This window comes from Rhynchophorus ferrugineus, unplaced genomic scaffold, assembly GCF_030347505.1.
Source record: "Rhynchophorus ferrugineus isolate W39M unplaced genomic scaffold, kcgeb_rfMv2 rfM11, whole genome shotgun sequence".
Classification (NCBI taxonomy): domain Eukaryota; kingdom Metazoa; phylum Arthropoda; class Insecta; order Coleoptera; family Curculionidae; genus Rhynchophorus; species Rhynchophorus ferrugineus.
This window is the reverse complement of record NW_027472590.1, coordinates 27,330,163-27,352,297: the sequence shown is the minus strand read 5'-3', so window position 1 is coordinate 27,352,297 and position 22,135 is coordinate 27,330,163. Positions and strand designations below refer to the sequence as shown.

The 22,135-nt window shown below is 33.4% G+C and overlaps 1 protein-coding gene across 2 annotated transcripts in view; it reads right to left on the bottom strand.

Moving 5' to 3' along the window:
- Cph (BCL11 transcription factor chronophage) overlaps positions 1-22,135 on the bottom strand; it is a 66,293-nt gene that overhangs the window by 14,269 nt on the left and 29,889 nt on the right. Inside the window, exons 2-3 of one of the 2 annotated variants that reach the window (XM_076418192.1) lie at positions 12,888-13,185; positions 12,602-12,828 (exon numbers count right to left, since the gene is read on the bottom strand). In XM_076418192.1, the coding sequence (XP_076274307.1) occupies positions 12,602-12,828; positions 12,888-13,185 (525 nt within the window). The remainder of the gene's footprint in view (positions 1-12,601; positions 12,829-12,887; positions 13,186-22,135) is intronic. The other variant, XM_076418193.1, reaches the window with a different exon arrangement.

The following is a 22,135-nucleotide window of genomic DNA, read 5'->3' as shown; positions in this document are numbered from 1 at the left end:
ATATTCACAAAAAGTATTGATGATTGTTTACCACTGACCAATTTTTTGGTTTACTAGCGTTATTCGAAATAAAATCGTCGATATCGCCGTTAAAATCGATCTGACCTTTTTCAATTTTTCACCACCGCGGCGAGATCTATTTGAGTAAGGTTTTAGAGCCGACTTCCCAGAGGCTATCCGTCAAATGTTCGGGAAGATTATGTCCCTAATGCCGAGATAAGACCGAAATGACCGCGATATTCAAATTTTTAAGCTTGCGTTTCTTTTGTGGCCTGGCCAAAGCCATATCGCGTATTCAACGGGCATTCCCGGACCCTTATTAAAGTCCAATGGAGGACTAAGATTTAAGGCCCGCTCGAATGTATTTTTTAGGGCGGGGGGAGGTCAAGGCGGCTGTGGAGACGGGCCCGTTCATCTCGAATAACGCAGAAGGAATATTTTAGATATTGTATTGATTGTGTTTATATATATATATATATATATATATATATATATATATATATATAGTCAATTCAAAATAGCAGTGACACGATTGTCAATATATGTCTGTCTAAAGTTGTAAATTCGTTTTACAGTCAGACAATATTTTCCTTGTCATTTTATTCTATTTAAAAAGAGATTCGCCAAAAAGAAACCGAGTTTATGCGAAACAGGTGACGAATCAAGATCAGCTTGGTGTTTCAGAGATCAAATATATGAAACTGTTTTATACATTTAAATTAGACATGAATATTTCAGAATGGTACATTGAGTTGCTCGTGGAAAGATGATAATAAATATTTTAAAACAACGAAAGCTGTTGGAGAAAGGTAAATGTTGGAATAACTATCGATTAGGTTTTGTTAGTCATAACATTTATTCATTGCAAACATATAGTTCTTCATGCTGTTACTTGGTAAATATAAATTGGGTATTGCAAAGAATGATTACAACAGATATTCAGGCCGAGGAGGATATTCAAACCAGAACTGTCTGGATTTATGGAAAGAGGCATCGCTGAAAATAACATCTTCGGTTTGTGTGAGCTCGATCAGACACATTGAAGAAGAAATTGGCAAATGGTGGAATCGTGGGGAAGTTTTTGATAGATTGAAAATAAACAGCTTATTTATTCACTTGATTAGTGTTTCTGAAAGTGAGAGTGATTGAATAAAACCTTATGAATGTTGGTTTATGATTTAATGCTGACGATTACCAAGACAGGGTGATGAAAGAGGAAACCACTAAAGGTCAGTATACAATTAGTAGACTTTAGTTGTAGGGAATTGTATTATAGAGTGTGAAAGCTTTATGAGCATGTGTGTCGCTCAGAATATACATGAGCGTTTGGTTAACATGTATAGAAAAATAACACTAACTGTTTTGCAGATATGGCAAATGCATTAAGGCGAATGTAATGTAGTTTTATCAAGAAATATGTATACAGATAGTAATAGGACCAACTAAAGAGAAATATAGTAATACCATAATGACTTTCCAAGGATACAATGCATCGAAAGAAACAAGAACTAAGCGTAAAACATAAATATGCTCTCTGATACTACTACATACAAAAACTCGCCTAGAACCCTACCGATAGTAGTGCGGAAAAAAAGCTCAATGTATACATAATAAAGCAACTCTAACCTATAAATTATTGTGGCTGTAGTTAATTGTATGTAACTTAAATGTAAATTATATGTAAATTGATTGTAGTTTTAAGTTCTTCGATAATAATTTATTTTATTTATATTAAAATATTGTTATATGTCAGAGCCAAAATGTACTAAAACTCAAAGTTGAAGCGGCAACATTGCGACGTTTTGATAGTTCTCCCGGGTCACTGCTATTATATATATATATATATATATATATATATATATATATGTATATATGTGAAAAGAAAAACTGATAGTATCTGTAACAGTACCCCAATTGGTTGATAACACATTGGTTTTCGAGCTTTCGTTGCATTAAACATCATTAGGAGCTTGGTTTTGTATTGCTATTGGAAAACTAGTGATTAACGCAAAATTTACAAAATGTTTAACGCTTGATGAAGTAGCAGCATGGGCACCGCTTCAAAGAATTGTTTACAATATTCTCGGTAACCATAACTCAATCACCATCAACAATTGTTGCAAAATAACCACAAAATTGGAGCTTGAATGTCTCTCATTACATTTTCTGCATTCATATCTTATTTTTTCACCACAAAAATTGGGCGACGCGAGCGATGAGCAAAGAGAGTGGCAATACCAATGATTTTGAGACGAAGACATGATGGAAGATTAGTGTTTAATACTAAAGTGTGAAATAGATCCCAAGCAATATAAAAGACTCAGTTCAAATTCTCTTCATTGCTGATTTATATTTTTTAATTCAATAGATGGCCGTTAATGGTCAAAAGTAGTAAAATAATGAATTTTCGAATATTTCGAACACTAGAACCAACTTCAAAAGACGGATAGTTGTTCAGCTTCGCAATTTACCTTATAAAATAGCTGTTGGTTGATAAATAAATAAAAAATCACCCAGAAGAACTATACAAACAAATAATTCAGCGATAGAGCAAAACAAATAAAATTATATTCCCATTCTCTGTGGAAAGAAATCAAAAACCTTTATAATTATTTACACTTTTTCATGATTCGGATAAATCAGATTATGGACTTGTTAAGATAAATGTTATATGAATTAATTGATTGTAGTTTGCTGGATATATGCAGAATTCTTAAAACAGAATGAATCAATGGTCAATCAAATCAATCATATATTATAAATTTATCTAGCTTTTGTAATAATATTTGGTTATTTGAATATAAAATATATTTTCGAGATCTTAATAAACATTTTAACAAACTTAAGGATTTGTAAAAAATGAACTAATAGTAAATTACACTGCAAAAGGCTGTTTTTGTAACAATAAAAATGCATCAATAGCGGTAGTTTTGGCACTTGGCGAAAGAGAACATTTAAGGAGGTTAATATAATTTGAAGATGCTAAATTGGGAGCTTTATCGAATTACAATGCATGTCAAGTTCAAGAGCAGTTCGTTGAAACTTTGAAATGATTCAGCAAGAGATTAAAACTGTCACAAGGTCATGGACATAGTTGAAAAAAACCTCGAAAAAATTAATAAAATAAATGAATACAAAAGGTGATATTAAAATTTAATCATCGAATACGTAATGCGGCACGAGATGAAGTGTATTGTCCAAGTTAACCCTATACCAGATGTCACCCTTCGAAAGTTTTTTCCTAATAGAGCCACCGGAGCGTGTAGAAAAGTTTAAAGTTCTTTATCTGCATGGGGGCCGATAATAACGTCGATGGTCATCAGCGGAGGAAGACATGTGCCCCAGCGGGATGCCAAAAACAATGGTCCTGCAATTGCACCAGATGACAGGATCGGCGATAATATTCAAGTCGGCCGGGTCTAATCGATTAGATCGAAGTGCGTGCGTGTATGTGTGTCTGTGTGCATTTTCAATTTCGAATGGCAACCCGCAAAAAGTTAATATCGTCGCTCCGGATCCGTGGAAACAAGGTTTCCGCGTCAAACGTGTCGAGAGACGAAAGAAACGTAACGAAATTAACAAATCCGTCAGTTTCGTCGCTCTTTGTCAACGGAAATATTCAATAAGCGGGGAGAAGTTTTATTTTTGACTGAACCGGCCGTCACTCACCACGCCACGGTTTCTTTTTCGCGAAATTTATAACGTTTCGGAGGCGTTGCGTTTATTATTTTAAGCGAAACTCGGTCACAGTCTGTCCAGACGGGTCCAGCAAAAAAGAGCTCGTGTTGCCTTGTCTGGAGGTAGGGTAGCTCACCCAGGTATGAGTATTGTACAGGCGCACGCTCCCCTGACCTTTTTTTCATCAAGCTCATCACAATTAACAATCTCTCTCCCCAAGATAAGTCGTCCCTCTTTGTTTGACACGAGCGGACAAGACACAAACCTTCAAACAGACGAAATAGGTGTGTAATTTGTGCATATCGTGGCATTTTTTGCTACAATTATGACATTGCTATTGATATTCGCTCATAATAATGCTAGAGGCTTCGTATTACGATATACATCACACTGCAAAGCCCTGTGGCTTGAGAGTTAACGAAGTAAAAATAGTTCTTCAGTAACTACCTAAATATGTTAAATACGTTTCTTAATAATTGATGAATTTCTCTAATCAAATTAATGAATATACCTATTATGCTAAACTAATTACTTATACTGCTTTTTTCCAAACCATTATCCTCTTATTATCTACTATTAAAGAAGCGAATCATTCCATACAGCTAGCCAACGTTTAAATAATCAACTAGCTCCAAGGGTTTATGTAAATTCCATATTCTTCACTTAATTAGCTCCAAGTTGTTAATTAACTTCCAAATTAAAAATCAAATAATTCCATAGATTTCCAGTAAACTTTTTTACACAATTTTATTTTATCACTATTTATTTGCCAATGTCTCACTTCACTGCTTACAGCGACCAAACTTATTTCTTATGCTTCTTTCCCATCCAAAAGAAAACAAACTCCGTTTTGATTTTTAAGTAATCAGGTAGAGCAGGAGTATGGGGGATCAATAATATAGGAGAAGAGAGTGGCATATACTGCTGAAGTAAAGTCATTCAGTTAAGTTGCGACAATCAGTGTACGATTGGGAAACAAATTCAAAGACGCAGATTACAATTATTTGGACATATCTGTCGAATGGCAGGTGAATGAAGCCTTCCCAGAGTGTTCTGAAAAAGATATGGAGACTCTCATTGTCCGGATCCAGAAAAGTTGAGTCCCATTACCGACTATGGCGAGGTTTAGTAAAGAGTATTGAATAAAGTGCAAGTGTTTGCAGTGTCAAGGAAAAGGAGATGATGATGATATTAATGATGTGCTTGCAACGACGAAGAAATGTAAAAATTTCGTCATAATTCATTCGTTGGGCTCATTTAATTATTAACATTAATGGACTTATACATTTAAATAAGGTTCATCATGATTTTACCATACGTACTATATTGTAAAATAGTGGAAAAGTGTCATAAAGAATATATTTTAATCATGAAGCCCAAAAAAACAGAAGAAAAAGGTCTTGTCTTGTCTTTATCAACGGTTAGATTCAGCAAACTGCGTCACAATCCCCTTAAACCACCTAGTATCACAAAAAAGAGCGCGTGTTGCACCAGTTCGAGAAAGGGTAGTTCGCCCAGGTATTAGTATTGTGCAGAAGCACGCTTCCTCGGTCTTTTTTCGTCAAATTCAACACAATTATCTACGAGAACACGAGTCATCTTTGTCTCTCCCTAAGATCAGTCCACCCTCCTTGTCTGACACGCGTGGACAAGATACCAACCCGTGAACAGAAAGGTTAGATGAATAATTAACCGTAAAAGGGGATAGGACGCATCCTAGCACGAGACAAGCGTCTAAAAACTAGCCAGATTCACGCACCCGGTTGGAAGATTTTACCTGATTAAGTGGGGTGCAGTTTGATGCCACCTAAAAAAAGTTTTAATGATGACAATTAGGGTTTCGTCGTGCTTCCAGAAGAACAGAGATTAGAATCGATTAAAACCGATCTTTCGTTCTTTTATTTACCAAAGACATTCTTGATACTCCTGATATGGCTACGAATTTCTGTTTACTAGTCCACAGTTTTTGTATATAAGCAAGAAGAAACTGAATTGGCTCTGATTTTTTTTTATTTTACGTTGTATTTTATGTTTAAAATAATTTAAACCAGTTTAGAACAAAACATTATTATACTGATTATTTCTGAAAAGCTAGATAAGTCATTGGTTCGTCATTAGGTTCGCACATATTGTATTTACTATTTACATTTGCGCAAAAAACTATGACGGCATATCAAATTAACTTTCATGAGTCCTTTCTTTCTGATAAGTAAGGAGAATGCTCTAAGTATATTTTAAACTTGGATGCTGATGCAACATGAAGCTTGGGTGGGTTTGTGTTGACAGTAAAGCTCTAAATTATAAAAAAAATGTGCAAAAGATGCTGAAAAACTTTTACTTTAGTACCAAATATGAGCAAAATAGATTTATTGAGAATATGGGACATTATTTCTTCTTTCAAGATATAAATACAAACATATTCCTGATGCTTGATAGAAAAGGATTGTTCTTAAAAAAATTACTAATCAAAAGCTTTTGAAAGTTGTTTTTCCGAAGTAAACATTATGTTTATATTATTTGAATATTAAAACAAAACCGTTAGTAATATTTTTCGATGAATAATTGTATTTTTAATAATATATTACTTATTTCTTCTTCATATTTATTGTTTTGAAATGAAGATAGAAACCAAGACCCATAATCCAAAACCAGTCATAGTTTTATAAATTGTTGGAGAAAAAATATTCGAACTATTCTAACATCAAAGGCAAAAACTATAGTTTTCAACATTAATCTTTATATCTCAACATATAATTAGAAAGGGCATTCGAAACTACAAAAATACTAATTTCGCGATGGTAAGGTACTTTTGTAACGTTTCTTATTCCCTTTAGAGGTTAGTATCTCCGCGAAAAAACCGTGTTGTTGTGTTCAGCAACATTCAATTTCTTTATAAATTACCTCATACCATACGAATGTTTAACTGACACGTAATGATTTAATTGCAGAAACCGATTATGAGAGAGGGATTTGGCTCTTTTATTTTAATAATGTTAATTAATATTCGAACCTAATTTGTGTATACCTTGGCATATTTCGCCAGACATATGTTTACGGGTGTTCGCTGTTGCAATAGTGACATTTACCTCCGATTAGATCATAACGATACGGAACGTATGCATCTATAAAAGTAAATACGCATTGTTCTGTACTTTATGACGCTTGTTTATATATTGATATGACTATGACAACGTTACGATTATTAATTTTATTCGAATTTAGTAAAGGAATACTAGAATTCCGACTTTAAACGGCGTGGTTAATTTGTCACGCTTATTCTGTCACTAATAATGAGTAAAACATTTTTTCAATCAAACACAGAAGAGGAGCAAAGTCCAATTTTCATTTTACAAAGACAAAATATTGAAAACTTGCAGTCTAAACTACAGAAGATTGTGAGTAAACCACACGGAAGTAAGAATATTTATTGCCAAGTAAATTAGTAGCAATTATGTTTCTTAGGAGTGTTATAGTAAGTTATAGTTATAGTTAGAAGTAAGTATATTATCTGAAGTACAAAAATTAGAGAAAACCTTGTGATTTATCGGGTACAAAGAGAGAAAAATCTAGAAATATAGAACACCCTGTCAGAATATTAACTGAAAACGTACAAATGAATAAATAACGAAAAAAAATTAGTGATTCTTCTTATAAATAATATAATCAACATAAACTAAGCTAAGTAAGTTTTTAAAAGAACTTTTGTGTTTTAGTTTTATTATTTGATGGTGTGTTCTATATAAACGTAAAAATGACGTTCTAAATAATGTTACATATTAGATGTAAGAATCTTTCAATGCTAAGAATTAAATAAAAAATAAAGCAATAGAACCAGTGAGTTAGTTGGAATAGTATTCCGTAAGAATATAAATTTAAACGCATAGTTGATCGAACAAAGAGACAAAACGAACAATTCCTTTTATAAAGAAAGGATAACATTTAATAAAATAAATAAGGTTAAAAAATAACTATAAAAATATGTCTTTCATACTATAATATAGTCAGTATTCATTTTTATTTTATCTGACTACGAGTTCTAGTTTATAAATTTGAAACTCTTTTTTATAACTTTAAAATTTGACCCTTAATATACTTATGAGTATTTTGAGAGACACATCTGTTTCTGTTTTAGAAACTTTAAAGAACATAAACAGCATAAACAACAACATAAGACAGTATAAAAATACCTTCAAACATAAATATATTTACCAAACGTTAATATTTGATTATCAATTAGCCAACAAAATAAATATAAATTTAAGCAATAAAAAATATTGCTCGGCTGCATTTCTCGACATGTCTCAAGCTGTGACAATATATTCAGGCGTTCCGCAGGGCTGTGTCCTTGCTTGCATATACTAATTAAGCGTAAATAATTTGGGCTTAAACTGAACCAGAAATATTAGCTCATAGGGCATAATTCTGAATTATCTTTGGATAATAAGCTCTTGCTCTATAAGTCAATTCTATGTATTCTATGTATCACTACATAGTATAAGGCAAAGTCGCTTTTTCTGTCCCTATATCCCTATGTGCGCTTAAATCTTTAAAACTACGTAACGGATTTTGATGCGGTTTTTTTCAATAGATAGAGTGATTCAAGAGGAAGGTTTATATGTATAATACATGCATAATATACTAAGGCAACATTGCTAATTTTAGAGGTTTCTAACGTGATGTCGTAAATTAACCTATTTTTTTAGGCTTATTTAGCAATTAGCAAAAACGCTGCCTAACCCTACGAGTTAGATCAAATTAATGTACTACAGTATTGTACACCATAAAAAGGTCTACAAAAAAGTCCGCGATGGTATATGTTTATCTTTTAGGGATAACCCACATTAACCATTTTTATTATTTACTTTTTACGTGAGAAAATGGCTTATTTACGAAGCTATTTTAAGCAATACGGCATTGATCATTATCGAATTAAGTACCTTAAATACAGTGTGCTATTAATATAGATCAATATGGTTCCTTACAGCATGTAAATTAAACAAATATTTTCGGAGATATTACAAATTTAAAATTTGCATTTAAAAATGTGTAATGTAATAAAAATTGTATGAATTTAGATATTCCAAAGATAGGAATTGTTTTACTCCAATTTTAATGCGTGCAGGCCAAGGGCAGTAATGAATGAACCAAAAATACTGGATCGATTTTAATCATGTTTTCATTGAGTGACATAGGCATATATATTTTATGCCCGTGCAAAGTCGGAGCGGGCCGCTATGTTTTTATATACAACGTTCATATTTTTTCTGTAGTGTATTTAATTTAGTATCAGCATTGCACCCGTGCGAAGCCGGGGCGGGTCGCTAGTACAATATATACTAATTCTATAATAAGTCAATGTGGGCGTATGGTATCGAATTGTGGGGCGCCACTAGCAAATCTAACATAGCCATCCTTCAGAGATTCCAAAATAAAATGCTACATGCGCCTTCGGTGACACTACATATTATGCTAGTTTGCATGTTCTACATGTTATTATACAACTTAAATCTCATCTAACACTTGTTGCCCATTGGGCAGATTTTGGACTGTTAAGAGAACGAAAAATAGATAGACCGTATCGATGATGTTTCTTAGAGAGTATTACACATTAGATATAAGACTATTGTACCTAGAGAATACTTAGTACGTTAGTAGGATATAAAAGGATAAAGATAAATGGAATTGGGAAATACAGAACAATTTGTAAGGATATGTGTTGAAAAAGTCATAAGTAATGACCAATAGAATAAAACGAATAATTCTTTTGCTAGAGCAAAGAGAAATAAACACAGAAGAAATATATTTAAAACATATTTGTAAATAATCAATAATGAACATTTACAAAACTATGTTGGGATCAGTATTAGTGATAAAAAAGGACCTAGTGAGTTAGTCACTGATATAAATCTGCGGCGATTTATCAATTTTTTCAATGATTTGAAAACGAAAGAAAGAACACGTGATACGGAACGAGCCTCTGGCCAATAATCCCGACACAATTTTAAATCAGTAACAAGTGTCTACAATATCCTTATTATTATTCCCCGGAAAAACATCCCCATGTAATTTTCAGTTTCGAATTCCCCTCATATTGAATTTTGAAATGGGAAACACAATACGCGTTCATGAGACCCGATTGCCGCAAATGTCATCGATAGGTTATATATCAATCACGACCGCCTCTGGCCGACTTTCAATAAATATATTTATCGGACAAGGGTTGACGTCTTTGTTTTAATAAAAAGCTCACCCCGTTCGTCGCTGTCAAAACAACGGAAGCCCGGCTATCGGGAAGAAATCAATCCGCGAAATAATCCGACGATAATCTCCGATTTTGACGTGACACCAGTCGCCATGTGTGAGGAAAATGTGACTGCAGGGAAATAAGCAGGAAGTGGTAGATGATTGGTTCGTTCTGCGCACGCGCGTTATGGTGATCTACGTCTGATTTTGTTTATTATTTGCTAAATCTACGGTTATATTTTCACATTTTCATTAATTGCTTAAATATTATCTGCCGCATTTCGTAAATTCGATTTATTCTCATTATTCTTCTCATTTATTCTAGTGATACTCTCAACTGGATCTAAAATCAAAGAGGTTGATCTATAATACAATTATAAAGCCAATTTGGACCTATGGGGTGCAAATATGGGGTTGCACTAAATATTCAAATCAGTTAGTCATACAGCGCTGTCAAAACAAGGTGGATGGATCAATCAAATGGATTTGCGAAGTTGTGCAGGATTTCGCCTTGAAACACGAAAGAAGAGTACTAAATCATACTAACGTGGAAGCAATACAACTGCTGGAGAGCGCGCAGGATGTCAGAAGATTGAAACGAACAAAACCATACGAACTTGTGTGAACATTTAGTCTGTATTATTAGTGTAAACTATAGCTATAAGTTAATAATTAATAAATAATTATAATTTTATAATTGAGGAATACATACTGATGTATTTTCTCGCACTCGTCTTGCTTGTTAATTAATCCAAGTACATGGGAAAAGTAGTAATAAATTAATTGTAAATTAAGATTGTACTAAGCGTATCTAATAAAGATGTTATAAAAAATATTCTAGTTAAAAAGAGACACTATGAGGTCTGATTAGTGTGAACACGTGAACGAATGAGCCTGTCAAAGTTGTCCGGTTGTCAGACGTATGCAAAATTCTTGGAAGCAATAGTGATAAGAGGTTATAACTCTAACCTAGAAACTATTGTGGCTGTATAGTTAACTGTAGATTTTAGATATAATATAACTTTAAATGAATTATATTTAATAACAGTTCTCTTCAATTATTTTATTTAGATTAGAATTTTATTTTATTACAAAGCCAAATTACACTAAAACTCAGTGTTGATGCGGCAACATTGCGACGTTTTGGCGTCCCATAAACATATTTCTAGCAATCTTAATTTCATAGTACGTAGTAGTCATTAAAACATTTGATGTATGTTCTTTCCAACTAAACAGCCAACGCACGTCATCAACATCGTCGAACGTGTTGCCAAATTTAGTTTATAAAAACGTAAAATCCCTTTCAAACCCGAAGCGTTTTTCTTTCTCATTTTACTAATTAGCATTACTCTAGTTAAAAAGAGACGTAATGAAGTTTATAAATATTTGTGTTGGTATTGTTCGACACCTTTGTACTATTTCTACAAAATTATTAAAAACATTAATCAGAAATAAACTTTCTTTTGGAGCTTGTTTCAATAAATGTTTCTGTTGGTTCAAATTTTTGAACTAGGAACTGATTGCGATCCCTCTTGCCAGGAAAATGCGAGGGATGGGTAAGTATTGATACTATTAAATGTTCAAAAGTTGCTTCGATTTGATTGATAACATTTCTTAGCATGTTGTAGCTGCACTTAATATTAATAAAAGCATTGAGAAGTAAATACAATGAGCGCCAAAAACCAGGCAGGTAACGAATCAAGATCACCTTGATTCACAACTCTTTTCGAGGGTAACTTTTACTACTTAATAGAAGACTATTAATCTGGGAAGTATCCATAGAAAACTTAGGAATATGAAGCTCTTAGAGGCCCTAACTGAATCCTTCATACACTGTTAGAAACATGAATGATGTAAATAAAGTGTGAGATAATAAAGAGTGTTAAGATATAAGATAACTAAAGAAAACCATATTAACTGATTGTGAAATATTCATATGCATAGATATTGGTGTAATTGTTTAGAATATGCATTTTAGTTTTGAATTTATGAGAACATTAGTACTGTTTTGCACATACGACAAATGCATAGTAACAGAAGAAACTCAGAGAAACCCACGAAGGAAACAAGAACTCAACACAAGCCTCCAGGGGATCACTACCTAAAAAAACGCGCTTAGAACTCTATCTCATGGATGGCGAGCGAAAGAATTCAGTGTGAATATAATAAAACAACTATAACCTACACACTATTGTGGCTGTTTAATTATATGTACTATGATGGTAAAATGAATTGTTTTATAACTTTAATTTAGTTTCATTATTTTATTTGCATTAGTATTTTGTTATGTCAGAGTCAAAATAAACCAAAACTTAAATAGGATGCGGCAACGTTGAATTCTAAATTTTCATGATGTGCAATAGCTGTTTTATTGGAAGGACTATATATTGAGTATGTTGCAGACAATATTTGACATGTTTAAAATATGAATATTGCATAGATGTTAGTAGATGCAACAAAAAGTTACAAGAAAAAAATCCAGATATACAACAAACATTTAGAGTACATTGCTTATTTTTCTCTGATTTACTTCTCATCGAAATACGAACCGGTGCAGAAAACAATGAAAACGTCCATGTATAACCAAACTAAATTAAAATATTAGTCATTCTAATTACTCAGTCATACACTCATCATGTTCATTTTCCTGTAGGTTGAGGAAAATTACAAGGAGACTTACCGCTGTGTGTCGTATTGCTTTCTGCGTCCGCTACTTCGGTCCTTGACTTTTTGTGCGAATTTTCTTCGGGCGACGAGGCGGTGGTGTCGATCCGTTCTTGTTTGATGATCGGTTTGTGGTCTTCACCATCGTCCGTACTCGATGACGTCGTCAAGGGCGAAGAAGCTCGTCGTTTAGGGGTGGACGAAGCCGCCCCATCAACACACAGGTCACTGGGAGCTGGCAAACTTCAGTAAAACATAGGTTAGAGTCTTGTAACACCAATAGGACTGACTGGAAAACTTACCGTGGGCTTGCGGGTGGTGGTGTATGCACCCTACTACCTTGGGAACTCTTTTTACTCGATATAGGCGCTGATATGCTTGGTCTTCTCGTGTTTATTGTACTCAAAGGTAAGGAACCGTCATCGTTGTCTCGTTCCCGGTCCGGATTCACGAAACACTGGCCAAAGTTCTCCTTGTTGCACGTTTGGATCTTGTGCTGGATGAATCTCACTATATCCGATAGGGCGAACGCCTTCTGACAGACGCCGCACGTGAGTATATCCTGGTGATTATCCGACGGTTCCGTTCCATCTGCGTCTGCTGCAACGACGAGAAACGACATCATTAATTGGGGTGGTGAAGGAGAAAAAAAGGTGACATTCGCCCGATAAACAATAGAAAACGTGGAGAGCAATTAATAGCGGAGGCGATTCTTAATCTCGGCAGGGGTCGTTATTGGACCTGAAGGGTTCGGTCCGCACTTAGAGTGCCGTTATGACGCGTTATAGGGGGTGGGTTATTCAAATTCGGCCCTTGCAGCTGTTATGGTTGTAATCAATAAAGCGACGACCGATTCGAACACGTTTTTTTATTGTCGCTCTCAACGCTAGACTGTCCCACGCTTGTTTTATTCAATGAGTCTCTTTTCGCCAGAAGTGGTCATCAGAAAAACGCTTTAAAACAATATCCGATAATATTTTTATTCATCTATGTTTAGTGTGAATTGTTATTTACAATGGATGGTGTAATTTAGTAACCCCATCGGTATCAAAGGTTCTTTTATTAGAATTTGTGTAATTAATTAATTAAAAAAGCTCTGCTAGAAACACCAAGTTATTTTATTGATAAAAAACTATTTATATTGATTTGAATGCTTTTCAATTGGTGATCTTGGTATAGTTTATAGAGAATTCTTCTATTACTTCTATTAGTTTGAAGTTTTATTGTGAAAAATCGGTTGAATATATTTCATTCAAATTATTTCCCATCAATAGTCGCTACTTTTCTCTATCTTTCAGGCAATGTTGGGATTTCATCTCGAAAGAACGATGTATCTCTTGAGGCTAACCACCAATCGACCAATTTTTAAACATCGAACAATGACTAATCAAAAGAAGGAAGGTCTGGGGAATACGCCGGGTGGAGCGGGGTCAATACTACAATACTGATTACATTCATTAGATTTTAGTAGCACATATTATACCACTGAATATTTCAATGTCTTTAATTCATAGGACACAAAATATTCAAGCTTTTGGATCACTCCCATGTTCTTATATTCTTATATTTTTCTCCATATTGGACACACATCGAGGAAATGACAGTTACTAAAAAGCGAGACCCTCAACGTGAAGTTGGATACAAATGTAATCGATGCGATTTAATACACAGTAATAACATCAGTTGTGGATCCTTTACTAAATTAATTTATAGGCTTGATACTGTAAAAAATTCCTATAGCTGATGTAGCATTTGAATTTGTGTCAAAACACTGTCAATTCTTTCTCTTCAGCTTCTTTTTTTCATCAAATAGTCTTTTAATCTATAAACTTTTATCTATAAAAAATCATCGCTTTTTGAGACTTCTGGAAGATAAAAATTTGATATCAAAACAGGATTAATATGGTTTTTGGTTAATATTTTTATCGGCCTAACAATGTATGTATTAAAATAAATAGTAACAACGTATGGTTTATAGAATTAACATTTTTCTGAGTAAAATGAAAACTACATTACGGAGAAGATCTTTACTGGACTAGTATTGGTCAAGGGCTGTATATAAGGGATGTCGTGCGTCTGAACAGGTAAACAAGAAAGTAACTGAAAGGGCTACCCTTATCCAACCGGACAGCGGCCTTCGCCACTGACCACTCCTCCGAGTGACCAGTGAGCTGCGCAGTCAACCCTTGCGAGTATGTATAGATATTTTCATTGGTCAGCCGTCGGACAAGACTCGACGTTAACGGCAAATGCTTGGAAAATAAAGCGAAAGGGCGATAAGGGCAGAATATCAGATATCGCCCTCAATTTGTCACGAATCGCCCGGAATCCATCCGCCAACTTTCCTTATAGACAGTGAAAATCAGGAATCCTCTCCGCATCCTATACGGATGTTTGGAAAATTGCCTATTTTCTGGCCGATATATATTGTAATGTATTCTTATTGGAGTTTTATTACGGTTATTGTGGTGATTGATTTAGACCGAATCGATACAGGACCCTCCCAGATAGTCGGATGGCATTAACTTCCAGTTATTTTTCGATATCATCTAAATTGACCGTTTGTTTCTATGTCTTATTAGACGATGAATTATTCGAGAGAACTGGTATACGGACGATGTTGTTCGTGAATCGTTTGAATGTCCGACCCCATATAAACACGGGATATTATGTACGGTCGATCTAACAGTGGTCTCGAACCCTTTGACGGCCATTTCTATAGCAGACGGTGGTCCAGGTGCGGGTCCGTATCGCGTCCTGGACCACGACAAAAGCACGAAAAACAACGGACGGCCATTGTGTCGCCCTTCACGAGGCGTAGTCTCTCTCTCTACACACAGAGGAAACGCTATAATTAAGAGAAAAACTAAAACCGTTTTAAAAACTTTGCTTCGCTCTTTTTTCCTTAGTAAACATTCACGGATATTGCTCTGTGTAGAGAATGCAATGTGTCGAGCTTCATATATGTGGTCTCCGTGCAGTTTTTGGGTCGATATCCGCGCTTTTATACTAATATTTAGTTTTAGAGTAGATACAATGGCAGTGGTGTTTCTACAACTTCAATTGATTGAGAATTAACAGAAAATACAATGAACAGAGCAGAGCATAATATTAATCATGTACCCACATTAAATTCAAATTAATGTAATAATGTATATCAACTAGTTGATTAAACCTATTCTCTGATTTTCGCTCTAAATAATGACTCTCTTCTCTTTTTTCCTTCCTAATAATTTACGGATATTGTTCTATGTAGAGAATTAACTATCTTAAGCTTCATATATGGGGTCTCAATATATGTCTCAGCATATATATATATATATATATATATATATATATATATATATATATATAGTTTGAATTATTATTTACGATAAATGATAGCATTTATTTTTTTCCTTACGCTTTTTTTATCAGAATTTTTTAGGTCCAAATATATTTATTGATAAAAAGAAGTTTCGACTACTTTCAAAATAGTAATTTTGATGCAGTTAATAAAAAAATAAGTTACAGTATTTCAGCAATAGTCCTGATATTTTGATTATCCTCAATCAGTCCAACAAAAGGAACAAAATCATCCTAACTACAGATCAAATAACAATTGGTATTAACAACTTTTTAAAAGATTTTTCAATAAATTATAATCAGTAATCAGTAATGAATTTTTAATTGTTTTTCTGAACTGTACAACGTACAACTGTACAAAGTGAAGAATTATATCTATACATCATGTTTATTATGAGAAATAAAGTATAACATTGCATTATTTAGTCCAACATCAAAGTGTTAATGGGTTAAAATATTTGGAGCTTTATTTTGCTATATATATTTAATTATCACTCTCTAATTTACAAATTAAACATGATTTTAGTTAAATTATTTTTATAACGCGAATTTAAGCAGTAAATACATATGGACTTTTAAAAGTTTAGTTTTGTTTTTGTGTATTATTCAAAATCTTTGAATATATCAAATAACACGCTCTTCTCTTTTTCTTTTTAAACATTCACGGATATTTTTTTATGTAGAGAACTAACTCTCTCAAGCTTCATATGTGATCTTCCTGCCGGTTTAGGGTTGATAACCGCGCTTTTATATTAATGTTTAGTTTTAGAGTAGATAAAATGGCGGTGTTCTTTCTGCAACCAACCGAAAATAATAAAATCGCCAAATATTATGGCTATTTTTATAGGATATAGGAATATCCTCGATGTTAAACTACATTTTATAAATATTTATGTATACATTATTGAAGAAGCAGATACATAGTTTCGCGTTAAGCTTCAATTCAATTTATTGAAAATTATCAGCAATATAATGACCAGAAAGAGCCAGGAGTACTTACACATCTATTTTAAACTCAAAATAATGTAACAATAAAATTACGATATCAACAGTTTAATTAAGAGAATATTACGAATAGTACGAAGATTTAAATAATGTAAATTCATACAGATGAAAATATATTGGAGTTTGATGATAAATCAAATTTAATAATAATTATTTTGTATATTTACTTTATAAATTGACTAAACCTATTATTCTGTTATTTATTTTAACCAATTATGTATTGCCTAAGGTAATATTTCATCATTTTCTTTATTGTTGTTTTAATATTCCATATTCTATCGATTTTTTATCATTCTTCGATATGCATTTCTTTCCTTGTGTTTCTTTTCATTTTCTAATATTTTCATCTTTATCTCGTACAAATTTCTTTTGCTTTATTGTTTTAGTATTGTTTGTTCTCTCTGTCCTTGTTATTTGAACCAAGTATGTATTGTCTCATATAATATTTATTCACTTTCGTCATTAATTCTTCATTCTTCCTGATATTATCTCGTTTTCTCTATTTATTTCATTTTTCCTTCAATCTTATAACTTTTTTCTTTAGTTTCTTGATATTGGGACATTGTTAAAAAAATTCACCATTCTACATAACATATGTGTTTGATTTTTTTATGTTAATCTTATAAATCCAGTAAAAAAAAATTCTATCCCTTATTTTAACTAATTATGTTTTGTTTAATATAGTGTTTTAACATTATCTTTATCGTTCTTTCAGTCTTTCTGGTATTCTTTTGTTTTTCTCTTTATTTGTTAACATGTTACTTGCGTACAAATTTCTTCTTTTTTTATATTGTTTGGAAAATGATATTGATTAAACATATTTTTCTCTGTCCTTCGTTTTAGCCAATTTTCTATTGCATAAGATAATATTTAATCTTTTTTTTTCTGGTACTCGTCTTTTCCCTTTGTTAAATGAAAAATCATCTGTATTCTATAAAGATTTCTTTGATCTTTTTTAAATATTTTTTATATTTGTTAACAAAATTTTTATAACATTTGTGCTTATTGATTTTTGTCAAAACAACCAAATTATTTAGATTCAATTTTGATAGTATAGCCTGGATTTTTTTCCGATATATTTTCTTTGCATCCATTCCATTCATGTCATTTAGGTTGTTTTTTTAGCTATTATCTATCGGGATTGGTTTAGTTTATAAAGATATATTTCTTAATATATTTTGGTTTGGTTAGTTGAAATGCAATTCCTTGTTTTTGTCTTATGATGATTCTCGAATCAAACTGCATTGCAATATATAAATAAAGATATAAATAACATATAGATGTTAAAAACAAAGAAATATGAGCGAGAACCGAGAAGAAAATTGCAAACCGATTCGGAAACAGAGGGGGAGACGAGAAAAAAATGAAACATTTCGCAAATTCGATTTGTCTTGCTTTGTTTTTTCCTTGTCGTTGTTCTGTCCGGATGTCGGTTTCGTGTTAGACGTCCTTCTGGGACCGGTCCTAACAAGATTTCTCGTTGTTTTTTCGACGCGGCCCCGGGGTGGTCAGTGTCAAATAATCTCATATTTGGCCCTCGACGGGATACAACCTTGTCACACGGTCGCGCCTCTAATTCAATGAGAGGATTGACTACACGTAAATACGGCGAGGCAGAAATCGAGTTAAGATAAAAGTAATTCCCCCCCCCCCCCCCCCCCCCAAACTCCAACGCTCCATTCTTTCCCGTAAATGTGGGCGATAAAAGTTTGGTGGAATAAACAGGGCAGTTTCATCGATAACCGTCCCCTCTCGACCCCTCGCCGATAACTCTGCCCGTCCCTTGGTGTTGTTGACTTATGCAAGGGCAGAGTTTCGGGAGATTAGGCTGCCGATTCATTATCATAATTAATTTTGGGATATTACTGCGAATTCGGGCGAAGCGTCGTCGATAGAAAAAACCTTGCATCTCAATGATATTATGGCGAAGGTGCTCATGATAATTTTTGTGAAGGGCCTATGGTGTTTTAAAATGTTTAATTATTGCTACAATAATCCATATTTATTCAAATATTTATCGACTTATATATATTGTTTAGCCAAGTTAAAGGAACTAAACCTAGAAAGGATAAACCGAAGGCGATAAATAAAAACGGGCGAGAAAAAAAAATTGGGCCGCCGAACCGACCCGAAGTTTCACCATAAACGTCACGACCCGGTCTTCATTTGTCTTTGAGGAGGACCAATAAAATAATTTGAAGGATCCGAGATGGTGCCGTAATTTTTCGGATTTCTGGACATTATCGGATCTCTCCTCGGCTCTAATCAGGGCGACGATGGCCATTTCTAATCAAGTGGCCTGGCGTTAACGGTCGGCAATTGTTTCCGCTCCCGAATTGATGTTTAATTCGTTCGTATTTCGAGCGCGCGCGCGTTTTTTTTTCTTGGATCGATATTCTGACGATATGGCGGAGGTTCCGTTGGTAGTACTATTATTAAGATTTTGATGCTTGCTTTATTGGGATATCGCGCATAATCGAACAAAATAATTAAGTAAACATGAGTAGAAATAGTAATAATTTTTTACATTATTTTTTGTAATATATAACAATGGTTAATTTCGAGTGTACTTACATCTACTTCGTTTAGTATAGCACTTCATTTTTCCAATAACCATCACAAAACTTCACTAGTCTCAAACAAAAAACATCAATCACTCGAAAAGTCCTTTCACCGAATTTTCTTTCGGAAACTGAGCGCAAGATTCTCTCTAGGTTGGTTCGGATAGTTGTGCATCACAGCGATTCGCTGAAGATACTGAAGATCGACACAGGTACGAGTCCGGCGTACGACCTCACGCGACGGTGGTGGGGGTACGGATAAAACTACCCTCAGCATCGCGCTGGACCAAGGGTACGGAAGGGCCCGATGACAATACGGTTTGGTAACTTCCGATTAATGGTAATGCGCAATTATCGTGGGGTAAAAAATAAATATATTGGCGATCTCGGGGGTACGTGTCTAAAAAACGACACCCCTGGCGTTTTTTTTTGGCGGTTAAAAAATGCCGAGGAATTTTTTCTCAGGCTTCAACGGTCGATACGTCAGTTCTTGGGGGTCATCTTATGGGAATTTGCATTAAAATTTTCGTTATGGTATCCCCCTCTTACCTTTTTTCTACATTTTCAAAAATGACCTTACTAATTATTTATTTTCCAACGATTTTGAAACAGCTGTAGCTTATTTTTTATAATAAAAAACGACACACATGTTATAACTGTAGTTTTAATAAATATTTCTTATATAATCTTGATATTTCTTCCAAATTATTTGTTTTATATATCTTCTGACAATATTTTTGTACTTGAAAAACTTTGAAAAAACAAGCTCTCAATACAAATTTGAGAATGAAATCGTATCATGTCAAATCCACACTGTATTTCAAAAGTTCTCAATCAATAATCAAGTTGTTGTTTTATTGATTAATTACTTAAAATATAGGACAATAAACTTCGCTGGACGGGACATTTCAAAAGAAAAGCAAAGAACTGGAGGTAAAATATAGGAAAATGCACTGGTTAATTGGAAGAAAATCACAATTATTAGTACATTATAAACTGCTGTTATATAAGCAAGTATTCAACCTATAAACCTATGTCTACCTAATCTATCTAGATGGAATTCAGTAAAGTAATAAAAATACAATACAAGTTTTCCAGAACAAAATCCTGAGAAGTATTGTAGGTGCATCCTAATACTACAGGACTGATTAGTTACACTGGGATCTTCAGATACTGACTGTCAGGAAATCACAATATTTATCAGAGATACATGAGGACAGACTCCATTCTTATGTCAATATGTCAGTATTAAGTCAAAACGCGGTAATAAAACCCTTGGATAATCAGAACAGGACGCAGCCTCAAAAGAATCAAACTATTTGATCTTGTGTAAAGTAATATAGTGTGATGCATTTAGTAGAAAAACAGCAGTGTAAAAACATAAAGATTTTAACACCAGACACCATATAGGGCCTATGGGTCCTCCTAGATGTGACTTATTGTAAAGATACATTTTAGGTTAAAAAGCAACGACCAGTAAAAATCCAATAAACAAAATATTTATTAATTATTATATTAATTAGTACAAACCACACCAAATTTGCATCTTCCTCAGATACAGTTAGATAGACACCAAAAAGACCCCTAAAAAAATAGATTTATTACGAAGATCTGGACAAAAAAAACGTTAAAAAAATCTCACCCCTCATTTTTTAAACCAGGTGCAAAAAAAAATGCAAAATCAACCCGTGAATTTCTCACACAGATTTTAGTGTGTACCCCACAACTTTTTTAAGAGGTCTCTGGGGCGTCAGGATTTTTTTTAATTTCCGATATTAATTTAAGGGGTCCATTTACTTCTACGTTAAGAAGGCTGTATCATTCTGTATAACTTGTGAATTTTCAAATGTTTTCAAATTAGATTTTGTTCTGAAATTAATATTTTTTAGTCTGAATGAAACAAAATAGTAATAATAATATGTATTTTTATTTATATTATTATATAAGATATGGGAATAAAAAATAAAAGATATATTGGTGAGGAACGGATAGAAGAGGGATAATCAGGTAAATATAATATAATAATAAATAAATTAATTGGCAGTCATTATAAATCATGAATGGAGGAAATTCATATATAAAACAAGAAATGAATAAACATGAATAACTAAAATAAAATTGGAACATAGGACATAAACTATGTGAATAATATTATATAGAACATAATTTTATATAGTTAAAAAGTATTATATATATATATATATATATATATATATATATATATATATATATATAATTTGTTGATATACTTCATGTAGATTATAAAAAGAGGAGATGAATTTGATAACAAATTGGCGAGTGACCAACTTCAAAAATCATCCCAGAAGACATCTGGTCTTACCCAGCCTGGTTACTGGCGTGACTGGGATCATTTTCCTTGTCGGATTTTACACTCTTGCCTTGAACATTCACAAATTTTAAACAATCACAAACATAAATTTACGACCATGCCCTAGCAGGATTCGAACCCGCGGCTATCGCAACAGTAGGAAGACTGTCTCATAGGCTTTACCACTGCGCCACCAAGTCGGCTTGGTAAAATTTTGTTCTGTATTCAAAAATTAAATGCTACTATGATAACTATTCTCAGATTATAAAAAGAAGAGACGTTGGAGACCGTGTTGCAAGGAATTATTACT